Consider the following 17325-nt stretch of genomic DNA (forward strand, 5'->3'; position numbering starts at 1 on the left):
ATTGTTTTATCCGACTGTCATACAAGTGAGAGGTTTATTTAGCTTTACAAAAACAGGTTAAATCTACCATTTTCTACACAAGAAAAGGCCTGTACCAAGTCAGGAATATGACAGTTGTTGTCCTTTCGTTTGATGTGTTTGAAATTTTCATTTTGCCAATGATTATGGACTTCCCGTTTCAGTTCAGTTTTGTGATTTAACTTTCCCTAGAATAATAGTAATATATAATAAAAAATCACAAATCACCATTTTCGGTGGGAGTTGGGGTTGGGGTTGGGGGGGGGGGGGGGCTGGAGTTCCAAATGAATTATGAATTTCAAATGGTATATTTTAAAATTTTGACATAGCAATACTTTATCAGACGCAAATGTTGAAAGCCAACAGTATCAACACACTTATGGAATCTAGCATATCCTTTTATCTTCAATTGATTTTGGGTTTTAAAGTGTTAAATATAGACAGGGAAGCGTGACCGTGAAATTTTAGTTTTGGAAACATCATATTCTATTATTTTTTGCAATTGGCTTTGAACTAGCGTTTAGCAACTGCAAGTTTCTTAGAAATGGAAAATCATTACAAATAGTCTAATACACTAATATGTTTACATGATAATGAGTTGTGGGAAGATTGCCAAATAGACCATCTCTATAAAGACGATGATAACAATTACAACAAAAAAAGCAACATGTTATAAATTAATTGTGTCAGAAACGTTTTCTGTGTTAACCTTTATCAGGTAAGAAAGTCTAACTGATTATTCAAATAGCACGTCAAATGCTCAAAGCTGAATATTTGAAACAGTTGATGATCTATTTGACCAAAAGTTACCCATAGGAATCCGTTTAAAGCGAAGTGTACGTAATTAAACTACACCATGGATTTTTTTTAAATTTCACATACGAATTCTGCTTGTAAAATTACACCAGAATATGAAACAAAAAAAGGGGGTAACCGTTTTCGTTTTTGAGATACGAGCCGTTGAAATTAACTACATGATACACCAAAATTGCAAAGGATATATAGAGAAAATCATAAAAATTGGAAAGATATTTTAACATTATCAAGATTTTCTATTTTGTTGGACAATGGATTTTTTTCTAAAATTGATATACGATTTAAAAATGAAAGACGAATCCATCGGTGCAAAGAAAGTCCTTAGCAACCGTATTAGTTTTTACGCTACTCTCTGTTGAAGTTTAGTTTTTTGGCCGGAACATTAAAATTATCTGGCGACGTCATTGTCTGCAGTAACGTCGCCACAACTTCTACGTCGAAACTCTATTATACCGTACAATGTCGTAGCAATGGCGTGCGTGTGTATTACCCATCTTCCTATGTATCACAAACGATCTAAGGCTATAAATTGATAAGGAAATAAACGATGTGAATTTAAGCATAGATGCAATTTGGGTACTCCTCGTTACAGAATCATGGATAGTTTGGAGGTTGATTCAAACCCATTTTTGTATGACTCAATATGGATTAAAAATCAAATTGGTGTACCTATACAATAAAGAAGGATATGGCTACAAAATAAACACAGTATGAACATTTTTTTCGTGATCATAAAAAAAACGAAGGTGGAAAAACTGTCAAAATAGGTGCAATTTGGGTACCGTCACGTTAAGTTGAGTACTGTGTGTTTTCGTTCAAAACTACGGCCTTTAAAACGATATTGTTGGGTCAATTCAAGTTTCATTTTAATTAATTTGATATCAACAGAAGTAGAATCGTCACATGTTTATTTATTTATAATTCTGTTGTGAGGCGTTTTTATCTGTTGATATCATAAGTTTTACACGCAATGCCTTTCATGTCCCATGCGTCTTAATCTAAAACAAAAAAAAATCAACTGGTATTAAAGTCAGGCTGCACGAAACAATAGAATGCTTTGATTTCTTACTGGAGTAATTCAGATAATTTCTCATGATTAGGTTTTTTAAGACAGCACGGGCGTGCTTGTTGGATTTATGATAGACCGCACGAAGTATTTTCTCTTTCGTGTGTCCTTTCTTGGAGTAAGGGAGATAACTTGCGTAACTAACGTCGAACGTTATTAATCCCGTATTCCGCTAGGGGCGTGCAATTACGTACACTTCGCCTTAATGTCAATTTAGAGACAAAGCTCTGGGTCAATTGTGCATGAGAGATTTGATAGTTTACTTTCTTATAATTCCAATAACACCATACGGCGCTCAATCATTGACTATACCCCGTGATGACAATAACGTGAAACAATTAAAAAATATTATCGTCATGAATTCAAATACAAGGTATATCGAAAAAAACAAACATAACACACACCAATCAACTACAACCCATTGAGCATGTTGAGCACAAGATCCTTTAAGAATGTGTCCGGTTGATGATGTAAGTGAGTGTATAACTCCCCTACCTTTTTTTACGTTTTTTTAAAATCCACGTACTCATTTAACATTTCAAACATAATATCAGTATCCTTTTTTAAAACTTTTCAAACACCAAGGTTGCATTTTTGTTATATCACTTGACTTACACACCCTGGTTACAATGAAGTAAAGGAGCTGTCATTTATAGAAAACATCGAAGGTAGTTTAGTAAAAATAAACCTTGATTAACAAAGATAAAGCTTCTGGCATCTATCAAGTCATTTGAATCAAAAAAGCATATGGATTCCTTTTTATTGACATGTTTCAATTTCGAATTCCACAAAATATGAGACATTTCATTACTCAATTAACTTCCTTGTTCCCAATTCAAAATGATTTGTGATGAATGGCCAGCACCGAACGTCATTTGTCATCATATCAAAACCATAAAAAAATCTTTTCGTCCAATAGATCCTGCAATTGATGTCGTTCATATTATAGAAATATTTGATTTTATTTGCGAAGAAATGGCTTTCAGTACTGGCGATTCATTATATAAGTCAGGATTTTGGGTGATTGCCACGCTATTTGCATGTATAAAATCCAACTTCATTAAGGTTCTTCGGTGGCCAAAAAAAAAATCCTATTATGAAAAAAATCTACTTTTCCATTTCTTTTCAAGTGACAGGCTAACGGCTTTGTTCATCACCTCAATTAGTCTACGTCGCAGAACCTGCTTTCTCAATTTTGTTCATAAGTTCCAAGTATGTAAGCAAACAATAAAATTAATCCAGATATGAATGGTTTAAACATTTTTCAAATTGTTATTGTCCTAAATTGCTTGAGAGGTGGTTTCAGAAGAAAAAAATATAGTTTATTTCACGAAACGTATTTTTATAATGAAGGATTCCCTGCAGGCATATGTTATAATTGATTTTTTTTCTCTAAGCCAATTACACAATCATTTTTATCATACATTCTGTTTATAACTAATTGACTGAAAAACAATATATCTTGATAAATACGAACTAAAAATAGTACCATGTTCCCTTTTCAAGTCCATAATCAAATGACAAAATCAATTGACAAAGCACATCAAAGGAATGAACAACAACTGTCAAGTTTCTGACTTGGTACAGGCATTTTCAAGTGTAGAAAATGGTGGATTAAACCTGGTTTTATAGCGCTAAACCTCTTACTTGTATGATAGTCGCATCAAATTCCGTTATATTTACAACAACGCGTAAACAAAACAGGCATAATAAATAAAATTGTTAAAATATGGACTCAGCAGTCATCACTTTGTTAGTATCTAAAAAAAAAACACAATTATTTACAAAAACAAACAACACTCAAAAGCATTTTAAATTAAAAAAAAACCACATTCATTGTATCTTTTTCTATTCAAAAGCCTCTGTTTATTTTTGTATAAGATATTCGAAGCTAATTATACAAAAATCAGAAAGTGATATAATAATAAATGTTTCCTGTACTAATAAAACACTGTGTCCACTAGTCTGTATAGATATAAGAAGATGTGGTATGATTGCCAATGAGACAAACATCCATCCCAATTCACAATTTGTAAAAATTAAACATTATAGGTTTAAGTACGGTCTTCAACACAGAGCCATTGGCAAACACCGAACAGCAAGTTATAAAGGGCCTAAAAAATTACTAGTATTAAACAATTCAAACAGGAAATCAACGGTCTTCTAATCTCAAAAAAAGAGAAACGAGAAATACTTATGAACCACAACATAGATAGGCACACTATGAAATATCCATGGAAAAAGCTTTACTCAATCAAAAAGGCATACTAACAAAAACAAGTAATAAAATTGAGAATGGAAATGGGGAATGTATCTAAGAGACAACAACCTGACCATAGAACAAAACAACAGCAGAAGGTCACCAACAGGCTTTCAAAGTAACAAGAACAATGCAAAATTTTGAAAATGACCCTGTAAGTGAAAACAATGTTATTGAAAATTTGCCCTATCTCTTTTGCTCTCTATACCAAGACAACTTTCTTTCTGATAGATGAATTTGAATAATTTAAACAGAAGCAAACATTCATCGTGATCTAACAATACTTGGACAAATTCTTGATTTTATACCAACCAATTTTAGTTGGCCGTAATAATTCATTAATATTCATAATAACAAATATGACTTTACAGGTACACCATTATGTCGGATGATTTTATTCGTTGTGGTCCATGTGGTTATTCGGATAATAATAGAAACGCAGAGAAGTGGTGTACGGATTGTGAGGAGGGGTTATGTACAGATTGTGAACAGGTTCATAAATCTATCAAAACAACAAGAAATCACAGGCTCATATCAACCGATGACTTCGAACAAATAAAAAATATTTCCATCAGCCTAACCTGTAACGACCATGACAAGCGACTTGAACTGTATTGTAAAACACATGATGTTGCTGTTTGTTTAGGTTGCGTTCCATCTCATCATAGGGTATGCTCTGAGATACTTTAGATAAAGCTGCTGAAAATGCAAAACATTCAACTGCACTGGCTGATTAAGAGGAGACTTTAACAATAGCATCACAAAATCTCGAACAAATCCTTAACGATCGTTCTGCAGCTTTTGAGAATTTAGATGGTCAGAAGCAAACCATTAAAGATACAATCAATGATACACGCGCAAAAATAATGCAAAAGTTAGACGACTTAGAACAAAAACTTCTTTTTGAGTTAGACTCACAACATGGTAAATATAAATCCGAACTTAGCAAACTTTTAAACGGTTTGAAAAATTCGGAACGAGATTTGAAATGTCTGAAAGAGAAAACATCGCAGTTGAAATCATTTGCATCCGAGATTCAGCTTTTCCTGGGGACGCGCCAGATCAACGAAACAGTCTATAAAGAAGTAGAATCAGTTAAAGAAAAAATCAAGTCGGTACAGAACTATGAAGTTTACTTACAGCTACACCCAGTTGTCATGGCTTTTATGAATGAAGTTCATCAGCTCGGAAAATTATCTATTAAGAAGACTGCAACCAGTTAATCATTTAAAGAAGCAAAGATTGATCAAGCCCAGAAACAACGTTTAGTGCAAGAAATGAGAACCATTAACAACATACAATTAAAGTTGAAAAAGAGATTTAAAGTGATTAAAAACGGTCAACACATTTGGTTGTCTGGATGCAACACGTCATCAAATGGCAATGTGTTGATTGCTGATTACTGGGTGAGTAAAGTACTAATGGAGTATAGTGAAGACGGTGAACATATCCGTGACATACCTTGCTCTAACCCACCGTTTGATCTTACAATTATAGACACTGACCGTATTGCTGTTACATATGGAGATAGTCAGTGTATAGAGATTTTGAATATAAAGAACACTACTGTTGAGAAGAAAGTGAATTTTGAAAAAGACTGTTATGGAATATCATACCAGGACAATAAACTGTTTATCAGTTCAGGAGTCATTGTAATTACAGATATAACGGAAAAAGTACTAAAAACATTAAGAATTAACTGTGGATTATACTTAGAAACAACCGTTGATAGAATTTATTTCACCGACAACAGAGATCATACTGTACATTGTATCTTAATGACAGGTGAGGAAATATGGGTACATGATATGGAATCGTTAGTCGATCCGTGGGGCATCACTGTGGATGGTCATCAAAATGTATATGTTGCTGATCAAGATTCGAATTTGCTAACAGTAATACAGCATGACGGGAAGACAAGTGAAACACTACTAACCAAAACGAACGGTTTGGACAGACCATATGCTCTACACTACAACAAAGACAAAAAAATGTTACTTCTGTGTAACTTGAATGGTAGTGCAGCATTATACAATCTTGAATAGTTTCATTAAACTTGTTTTATATTCTAAGTCAAATTCATGAAAAGACTAATTTTTAGATGCAAAGAGATTGACTATTCTGTAAAAATGAAACGGACTGTAGTTTAGACAGATAATGTTTCCGATTCATTCAAATGAGAATGTTATCGTTTTACCATTTATCTATTTTGTTTGGTGGACATGATTTTATAAAGATGATTAATGCAAATACATTGATCAATTTTTATTCGACTTCTAAAAGAGGGACGAAAGATACCAAAGAGACAGTCAAACTCATAAATAAAAAACAAACTGACAACGCCATGGCTAAAAATGAAAAAGACAAACAGAAAAACAATAGTACACATGACAAAACATAGAATAAAGAACACGAACCCCACCAAAAACTAGGGGTGATCTAAGTGTGTCACCTATTAATTCTAACAGGTCAATGGCGGCACAAACTTATTGTATAAAGATATCTATTGCAGAAGGTTGAATACCTAGATGCCATATATCTTGTATACATATGACATATGTTTCTGAAGTTTCAAGACAATATTTTCGTTCTTTGAATAAGATTTAAAACAAAATTTCCGCGCAAGGGTATTGTGGTTTCAACCATATTGTTTCAATCGGTTTGTGTTATTCGTATTTAGTACGATCATGAAATTGGATCACATGTGAGAGCTGTAAACCATTCGTTTGAGCTTTTGATTTAGTTTTTTTCAATTAAGAATTGAATGCTTTTTTCGGTAAATTCATTGGGGTGTTATTTTAAAATTGTGCTAATGGGGTAACTATCTCTTCATTAAAAGTGAATTCGAACAAATATTCTGATATATGATTCAAATTAGAAATACTATATGGCGTTGGTAGAAGGCATGTTACCACGCAAAAATGAAAAGTTCAGAATAGAAAATCAAATTATTATAATAGTCATTGATAACTACTTTGAGTTAAAAAGAAACATCAAGTAAATGCAGATATTGTTGTCTTTCGGGACAAGTAAAATCACAAAAATACTGAACTCGGTACACAAAACGAAAAGTCCTTATGAAAAGGATTGTTAAGAAACATTTCGAAAGCCAACCATAAAAGCAAAAATACAAAAAAACTTTTTCATTAGGACGTATTTCGTTAGTTCTTGAATTTCTTTATAAAGTATGAAAGCATATAATTTAGTTTTGCATTGTCTTGCCACTTATATTTATTAGTATTTTTACTACTATGTAAATAAGCCGTGGCTAAACTGACAGATCAAGATTGGTTACATGTAATAAAAGGAAACTAGTATGGAAAACGATTGTCAATGAGACAACTATATTTTAGGAGTACTGGTCATTGACTTTCACATTTACACGTCACCGTAAAAACTATGCAAGTTTGTTCGGTAAAGATAGCTATGGGAGGTCTCGGGATTATGAACAAAACATGATTAAATTAAGTTAACGAAAACCAACCCAAAACGGCGGGACTTTGACAACAACTTTATGAAATACAACTACAGCAGACAGCAAACAACGACGCTAATCAAATACCAGACTTCTGGCATCGTACAGGCGTATAAGATTTGATAATTCAACATTTTTGGGAAGATGACGTATACATGCCCATGAGACAACTCTTCATCCAAGTCACAATTAAAAACATTATTGATCAAGGTACGGTCTAAAGACGGAGCGTCGGCTCACACCGAACAGTAAGCTTTAACGGGCCCTAAACATTACAAGTGTAAAACCTTTTCAACCGGAAAACCAACAGTCTAATCTATATCAAAACCGTAATACGAGAAACACGTATGAACCACATAAACAAACGACAAAAACTGAAATCAGATTCCTGAATTAGGACAGGTGCAAACAATTCCAGTGAGATTAAATATGTTAATGGTACCAAACCTTCGCCCTCATCTGAAACAATAAAGTAGCATCATAACATAGAAAGACACACTTTAAATACTGTGAATTTATTATTATTCGTGGGATATTAATTTTCGTGGATTTCTAGGGAACAGGTAAACCACAAAATTAAATGTTCAATGAATAGCAAATTTTCTTTAGGGTGGTATGCACATTTCAGCAAAACCACGAAATTAATTATCCAGTAACAAGTAAGTTTTCCTAAAACCACTAAAATTGGTACCCACGAAAATAAATGAATCCACAGTATCAATTGGACTTGCTTAACTCAATCAAAAAACGAAGTCTTACAAATTAACACACAACGAACGAAAAAATTTGACCTTTGGTACAATGAAATTACAAAGTTAATGAAAATAAGGGATGAACAATTAAGATAAAAGTATCATAACGCTGTGAAATGTCAAAAAAATTCAGAAAAAAACATCGACTTTAAAGAAAATTACGTTACGTAATACACAGGTAAAGGAATATAATTTCGTTGTTAAGTATACTTTTACTGTCTGTATAAAGTTCCGTTAAGGAATAAATCTAAAATCAATATTGCACAGGTTTGTGAACACTTGCAAATATATTCTGAGCAGCGGCATTCTAAATTATATGTCTTTATATCTTTTAAATTTACCTCATTTTAAAACATTTTAAATACTCAGGTGACTATTATGATTTATCACGAGATTAACCTGTTGATAACAATGACGTAGATACTGTCGACAATAAAATTAAAGGTAATTTATTAATTTTTATTAAACTATGGTAGCAAAAAAATAAATGACTTCGAGTTTGTAACAAAACAATAATTTGAATCGAAACGGTACAATGTATACTTTTTGTATCATATGGATTATATATATTCACCAGACCCGAAATAATCCTCCCCATTTCAAAGGTCATTATTTTTGGTTTAACCTGTTATCCCAGAATAAAGACAAAAATAAGAAAAAAAAAACATTGCAGTGTATGACGTGTGATGTATCACATGTACAGAAAGTCATAACTTCTCCTTACTTTTTATCGTAAATATCAATCAAACATAAACTTTAACTGGTATGAAGTAATGTCATAAGATAGATTTTAGTCCTGCGGTACATTGAAGTATTTTTGTTTAATTCCTTTTATTAAAGAAGGACTTCGGCTGTTATCTGCTTTGGTCGGGTTTATGTTGGAAACTTTTTTAAATTCGTTTTAATTTATAAACCGATGTTCTCAATACATGGTGAGACGAACTTGAAATCGTATATCCGATGTGTCTGAGCAGTTTAGTGCAAACCCTATGCACGCATAAAACCTATTTCAGTAAGACTTCAGAGATTGTTTGCATAATGAATGATAACCCTATCTAACATCTATCTAACTTTTTAAGTGACAGTCAAATGACTATGTTCTTGACCAGGTCGGTCTCCATCGCAGAGACCCTGAGTTATTGATTTGTTTTCTTTCGTCCAGAGTTTTCAAGCAAACACTCATTTCATTTCAGTTATGAATCTTATTGTTTTAACATTTATGAGTGGATGGGTTTTCTAATTAAAAAAATGAAGTTTATATTTTCAATTGTATTCAAATAATATCAGGGATATGTTGTTATTGAGAAATGTTTTTAAAAAATCTAGACGATCCCAAGATCCTTTAAAAGTAAACTAGGTATTCACACTTTGATGAATATGTTCTAAAAAAGACTGAAATATGTTGTTTATATAAGCAAGACGCCTTCTACTTTTTCATTATTTTTTTTCATTTGTCCCCCTGCTTAAAAGTCTTACCGTTTTTGTGTCAGAATAAAATAGAAACTCAATCCTTTGGTCTGAATATAATTTTTCAATTTGTGCTTAACTTTATTCCATAATTTTTATCATACATTCTCTTAATGATAAAACTTCTATCTATATTTGAATAGAAATTAATGTGTTTCTTAAAATTAATACCATCATCTTCCTATTTTCTTTTAAAAATTACATCTATTTGTAGTTCAGATATTCCAGACATTGTTATTGTCGTTGGTATAAATATGCAAAGCTAATACAAGTAACAGAACATGATATATTGTACCCGGAACAAAGAAAAAACACTTGTCAACTATATTTTACGTCATCTATAAACACAGTAGGATTGTAATTTATTCTGCCCCTATCTGACTAGTCTCGATAACCCAGACGCATATTTAAATATAGCGTCTGGGGTGTTTAACTGGACTGGTCAGATATTTATAGGGGGCGTAACAAATAATTAAATATAGAACATATCTATAAATAGCACTTCCGGTATCCCCATTCTATTTAAAAACAATTAATACAAACAGTAAACAGTGTAACGTTACATGTATAAAAGTTATGTGATTATTAAAACTGACATGTGGTAGTTAACCCTATTTTGAGTATTTTAGAACGATCGAAAACTGTAATTAATAGCGGTGGTCTTTTTTTCCTGAATTTTCTGACACATGCAAAAAAAAAATTTAAGAATTAAGACAGATTTTTTTTTTTTTGTGGGAAACATTTGGTTGATTATATAATGAAACAATGTAGCATGACTGTAGAGTGCCTAATTATAACAAGGTCTGGATCAGCCACTGTTTGTGTATAGGGGGTATCACGTTCCGCTATGCGATAAGAGAGCCCAGTGATCCGTATAGGTGGACCGTTGTAAATAAAGCCATACAATATACCCTGATTTTCTGGTGAGTTATAGTTTCTTCGACATGTATCCCGAACGGCCTATAATCTAGGACCTCATCTTTATATTTATTGTCATTTTTTCAGTCCTGAACATTTAATACCAATATTTACCACAAGACGATAACCAAGCAACCCAAAATCAATCTTTTTGTATATTATAACACACCACGTTTAATATTCTCTTATCTTCATACTATAAAATGCTCGATAAAATGTCATTTTTCTATATTTTTGTAATATAGCATACACTCTCTATTCTATGAAATATTTTCCACTTGACGTTATAAGCAACCAACAGTCGGTATATTAATCTATATTGTATCCACATAAGTCTGTATTCTTTATTTTCCCCCTTTTTTCTTAGTTTTGTCTCGTTATTCTTATTTCTGTAAATCCTTGTTATAATTTATGCTGGCCTTTTTATATAATCTTTCAGATATCTGACGCACACACCTAACTCGAAAAGCGGCACACATCAAGTTACGTTTAAGGAAAGAAAAACAACTCATACAAATACTAAGATTTCAATGTAGAAAATCCTCCACAACAACTTATTACTGGCAGATCACTGAGATCATACAATGAGCCAACTTTTTATTTACAAAATTAACTGATCTTAAAATTGCAAACGATAGAATAGTCTGAATGTTTCACAATAATCTATATCGCCTAATCCTTTTGGGAAGAAAACATTTAGGGACCAATCTTCACACAATACCACTTTGTCAGTCTCCGTGTCCATGAAGAAATACATAAGTTAACCAGTCATTCATGAAACCCAATTTAATACTCTTTGAATACATGTTTGAATCAATCACATGGAAAAGATGGAATGGGATTTGTCCCATACTGCATAACTTGTAAAAAAATAACTGAAAAGTGTATTCTTCTGCTACAAACTATTATGCTGAGTTCACACGTAATACGAATTTGATTCCAATATCCATCATGTAATAAAGGGCAGTTTCACAAAAATTCTCCTGTACATGTGAACCTTTATATAAAATAAGTAGATCGGTATAATTGCTGATGAGGCAACAACCTAGCAAAGTTCAAATGACATGGATGTTCGCAAATATAATCACTGCTGGGCCTTCAATATTAAGAAAACTCCATACCATATAAATAACTGAGAAGGGCCACTCATGTAAATGAGATACAATTCAAACGTGAAAACTGTTAAATTTCTTATATGATTTTTTATTTGTTTAATTTCTCTGACATATCTGACAACAATGTGATTCTTGATTTTTGTTTTATTTACTTAATGAATGTCTGTGTACCTTTTTTCGCTTTATGGTTGCTGTCAGAATAATGTTTATACTCTGATTATAATGATTGCTAGCAGCTTCAGTAATTCAAAACAAATCTTTTAATTTTTTTTTCTTATAAAATTGGAGATGTTTATGATACAATGAAAATTCAAGTATTAAAGATTTTTTTTAATTCTTCACATTTTACACATAATATCTGTGTCCAGAAATCTTCATTGGTTTTTCTACAAAAGAAAGTAAATGTTAAAATCATATTAATTTTTGGTCACCAGCATAGCATATATGAAAAACAAAATGTTTGGAAAAAACATCATATAAATATACATTTTAAAATGTCTTGGTGCAAGCTGAATCCCGCTACGGCATGCAAGATTATCTCGCTGTGTTGATGACACAACCCATTGGTGGCATTGTGTTGTTTCCTGTTCTTTTGTCGGGTTGATGTCTCTTTGACACATTCCCTGTTTGTATTGACTATCAAAATCATGCATGAACTTTTATCATTATTGACGGCCATACCGTTGCCTATAAGTGCTCCCATCCACCTTGTTTGAACTTGGGGTGGATAACTGTTTCATTGGTATTCATACCACATCTTCTTATTTGTATAATGTTGACCTTTTGGTACTTTTATTCTCAATTTTTGTTTTTAAGTCAACAGTATGTCCTCTTAATTATGTTGATGTCTACTTTTGGTAATGTATATCACTGGGACCAGTCACCGGTTGTTGCCTCATTGAGACCTCCTTTCATTGATGCTGGATCTATTGTTTTGCATAAAATCGAATGTTCAGTGTTTTCCTCATGCCATGGTTTTATTTTAAGGTTTAGAAAGCCAATTGGTATATAATCACCGACAACATTGCATGTATTCTTTTATGATTTTTTTTTTGAGTGTGGAAAAAAATGCCTTTTAAAAGTGCAAAAAAAGTATTGTCCAGTTGACCAGTCCAGACTTTGTTTACTAACAGAATATTTAAATTACTTTTTATAACAACGTGTCCCACTTCTTCTATGTTTGTATAAGCTAAATGCATTTGTTTTTAAAAAAATCGAGCACAAATCATTTACACCGTTTGGTGTATGTTCAAATTGGCATCTTCTAGATATTCTTTGTTTTGTTTTCTTCTGCTAATGGTTTTGGATTGCGTTCCCTCTTTTAACTTTGTACAACATTGCGCATCATTCCTCCACCCTTCTTTTTTTTTACACATATCAAAATGCGAACTCCATTATACAATGCAGACAGATGCAACAAACTTATCCTGGATGAAGTTCATATTTCATAGCACTTTCAATAAAGTATTTTAAAAGTTAAAGATAATACAAATCAACCACAAAATGTATTTATAGCGTACACACGACTGTTCGAGTGGTCCCAGTCAATACAAAAATTGCCATTTATTATATATATTATTAACTTGCTTGCGTAGCACGGACATGCATGCAAGAATATAACTACTCGGTGTTTCAGGTTGTATTAAAATTAATGTAACAGTTTGTGTTGTTATATCATGATTATATCTTACCAAAGTTTGATGTGCTGTTATTTTCCTTTGCGGTGATCGAAGCCATGCTGTCTGGTGTTTTCCACGACTTGTATGTCGTCACAGAAAAATGTAAATAGCTTTAAACAACAATCGGTACACTCGGGCTTTTCAATAGTATTATCGTAATATAATTTCTTCCGAAGTCAATAACCAACTTCTTGGTTATTCGTCTTGGACATTATCTTTAAATACAAGCTAAAAATCCGATTCTATTCCGAATGTCATAAATTACCATTTTTATATCACTTGTCATCCAGACGCTCTACTTTGAAAAATAAAGCGGCTGGATGATCGAGACTACTATCTGACCCGCCATTTCTATTGGCAGTCAAGAAGTTTTTCATCCCGGTTGCTACCTTATAGAACCGGAAGTTGTTAATTTGTTAAGTTCTGCATTTGGAGGAAACATTTGCCCCCTGAGTGTAACACCAACACAAATCAATCAACCATTTATGCCTTCTCCTTTCGTCCACTGCTTATAATGGATTTGAAAATTAACACAACCAAGTAAATATTTGAATATCGAAACATTTAGATGATAAATTTCAAAGATTTATCAATCATTTAACATATATTCCCAAATTATAAATGCTATTAAACCCCTTGAACGGTTTTTAAAGAGCATTTCTTCAAACATTACAAATTTAACAGGTCCGATGTTAAATTGTGCATTGAAAGACATCAACATAAATTCATGCTAATATGAAAGAAAAGAGGGACGAAAGATACCAAAGGGACAGTCAAACTCATTAATCTAAAACAAATTGACAACGCCATGGCTAAAAATAAAAAAAGACAAACAGAAAAACAATAGTACACACGACACAACATAGAAAACCAAAAAATAAACAACACGAACCCCACCAAAAACTAGGGGTGATCTCAGGTGCTCCGGTAGAGTAAGCAGATCCTGCTCCACATGTGGCATCCGTCGTGAAGCTTATGTGATCACAAATTCAGTAAATAGTCTAATTCGGTAGGTCAAATTCATGAAAGGGAAGGGGATTGTAGTTACGACGTAAGGAACATATCCGATATATGCATATATATTTTTTTTCCTAAGCTTGTCCGTTCTATAAGTTCAGTTTTGATCCATCTTTTTCAACTTGTCAAATAGAGGAATATATTATTTGTTACTATCTGAAAGTAAACGTTAATACAGACGGACTCTTTAATTCTTTTGAAAATTGCCTAGAAGTGTTGTAAAGTCATAGTGAAAAGGACATAGCTCTTTCTCCCACAATCCTGGCTAAGCCGTCTTATACCAAATACAAGACAACCGTCTCAGTTTCATGTACACTTTAAATGAAATATATATAAAACGTGTAATGGTGAGGAATTTTAACGAGGAAAAACATTCAAATTTCTTAATTTAATAAATATTGAGCCAATTCTTGGTTTTATAATTTTTAATAATTGTCACATTTCATTAATATTCATACTATCAAATATGACTTTACAGGTACTCCATAATGTCGGATTTGATTCTTTGTGGTCCGTGCGGTTATGCTGACAATCATAGAAACGCAGAGAAGTGGTGTACAGGTTGTGAGGAGGGATTATGTACAGATTGTGTGACAGTCCATAAATCTATCAAAACAACAAGGAATCACAGGCTCATATCCACCGATGAATTTCGACAGATAAAACATATTTCCATCCACCTTACCTGTAAAGACCATGACAAGCGACTTGAGCTGTATTGTAAAACACATGATGTTGCTGTGTGTTTGGATTGCGTTCCTTCGCATCATAGGGCGTGCTCTGACGTCATACCTTTAGATAAAGCTGCTGAAAATGCAAAACGTTCAACTGCACTGGCCGATTTAGAGGACACTTTAACCAGAGCATTACAAAACATTCAACAACTCATTAACGACCGTGCTTCATCATTAGAGAATTTAGAGGATCAGAATCAAACCATAAAAAACGCAGTCAATGATACTCGCGCAAAAATAATGAAAAAGTTATACGACTTAGAAGAAAAACTTCTTCTTGAGTTAAAAACACAACATATTAAATGTAAATCCGAACTAAGCAAACTTTTAAACCGTTTGAAAAATTCGGAACGAAATCTAAACAGTCTGAAAGAGCAAACTTTGCAATTGAAATCATTTGCATCCGATATTCAACTTTTTCTTGGAACGCGTCAGATCAATAATACTGTCTTCAAAGAAGTAAAATCTGTCAAAGAAGGAATCAAGTCGGTATCGAACTATGAAGTGAACTTACAATTACACACTTCTATCATTGCTTTAATGAACGAATTAGATGAGCTAGGGAACGTACATGTTAAAAAAAATATCACTAGTTTACCGTTTAAAGAAGCAAAAGTATATCAAGCCCAAAAACAACTTCAAGTGGCCGAAATGAAAACCATTAACAACATCCGCTTAAAGTTAAAGAAGAGATTTGAAGTGAACAGAAAAGGTTTCCTGAGGTATTTTACTGTATTACAAAGGTTGTCTGGATGCACCATGCTATCAAATGGTAATGTATTGATTGCTGATTACTCAGGAAAGGACGTGATTATGGAGTATAGTGAGGACGGTAAGCATATCCGTGATATACCATGCTCCAACGGGCCGTTTGATTTAACAGTTATGGACACAGACCGTATTGCTGTCACATATGGAAATAAACAGTATGTAGAGATTTTGAATTTGAAAACCACTACTGTCGAAAAGAGTTTGAAATTTGATAATGCCTGTTATGGAATATCATACCAGGACAATAAACTATTTATCCGTTCAGGAGGCATTGTAATAACAGATATTACAGGAAAAGTACTAAAAACATTAATAATTAACTGTGGATTAAACATAGAAACAACCATCGATAAAATCTATTATACCTACAACAGAGATCATACTGTACATTGTATCTCAATGGCAGGTGAGGAAATATGGGTACATGAAGTGGAATCATTAGTCGATTCGAGTGGCATCACTGTGGATGGTTATCAAAATTTATTTATTGCTGATCAATATTCGAATCTGCTCACGGTTATACAGCATGACGGGAAGGCAAGTAAAACACTACTAACCAAAACGGACGGTCTAGACAAACCATCTGCGCTACACTACAACAAAGACAAAAAAGTATTAATTATGTGTAACAAGGAAGATGGTGCAGCCTTATACCATCTTGAATAGTTTCATAAACATTGTTCACATCCTTATTCAAATTTAATTAATTTGCAATTTATTTTGAGGAAGGCTTTCTCATTATTATAATCATATTACAGCCTACAGGTAAAAGACATAGTAAATTTTGTTCTTCTCAGAAGAACTGTATTATGAATCAAAGAAGTTTACTACTCTGTGAATATTATTTGGACTTCAACTAAAACAGAAAATGTTGTCTGATTTTTATGAATGAAGATGTTTTTTATGACAAATCTGTTTTTTTATGGACATGCTTATAATGATATACCAAATAATACATATTTTTTTTTCTGAAAACCGATTGTTTGTATTTTGTTTCGCCTGTAACTTATTGTTTAAAGGGGCCAACATGTAGGAGATATTTTAATGTAAAGAAAGTTTATTCACAAAAGAATTATCATACTTGATAAAAATAAATCTTTGCTGGCTTTTCTTTTATTTTAACTTTTATCGGCGTGTTAAACAATGTTTTAAGTAAGATATAAGCCTCTAACAGTCCATTCTGTAAAATATTGGTGTACTAACGGACATGTAATGAATGCCTAAAGGACACACAACG

At 32.7% G+C, this 17325-nt stretch overlaps 1 protein-coding gene and 1 long non-coding RNA gene across 2 annotated transcripts in view; one reads left to right on the forward strand and one right to left on the reverse strand.

Moving 5' to 3' along the window:
• The first annotated feature begins 5437 nt into the window (after positions 1–5437).
• On the forward strand, positions 5438–6205 carry LOC139515281 (uncharacterized). The gene has a single exon (XM_071304847.1). It carries the CDS (start codon positions 5438–5440, stop codon positions 6203–6205), a length of 768 nt encoding a protein of 255 aa, XP_071160948.1.
• Positions 6206–11959: 5754 nt separating this feature from the next.
• Positions 11960–17325, reverse strand: part of LOC139516643 (uncharacterized) — a 681292-nt gene continuing 675926 nt past the window's right edge. The window contains exons 2-3 of the long non-coding RNA XR_011662995.1: positions 13579–13917; positions 11960–12273 (exon numbers count right to left, since the gene is read on the reverse strand). This is a non-coding gene — a long non-coding RNA (uncharacterized lncRNA). The remainder of the gene's footprint in view (positions 12274–13578; positions 13918–17325) is intronic.

This window comes from Mytilus edulis, chromosome 3, assembly GCF_963676685.1.
Source record: "Mytilus edulis chromosome 3, xbMytEdul2.2, whole genome shotgun sequence".
NCBI lineage: Eukaryota > Metazoa > Mollusca > Bivalvia > Mytilida > Mytilidae > Mytilus > Mytilus edulis.

Coding starts and splice junctions, on each gene's coding strand:
- LOC139515281 (XM_071304847.1), top strand. CDS start 5,438: ATGAGAACCATTAACAACATACAATTAAAGTTGAAAAAGAGATTTAAA.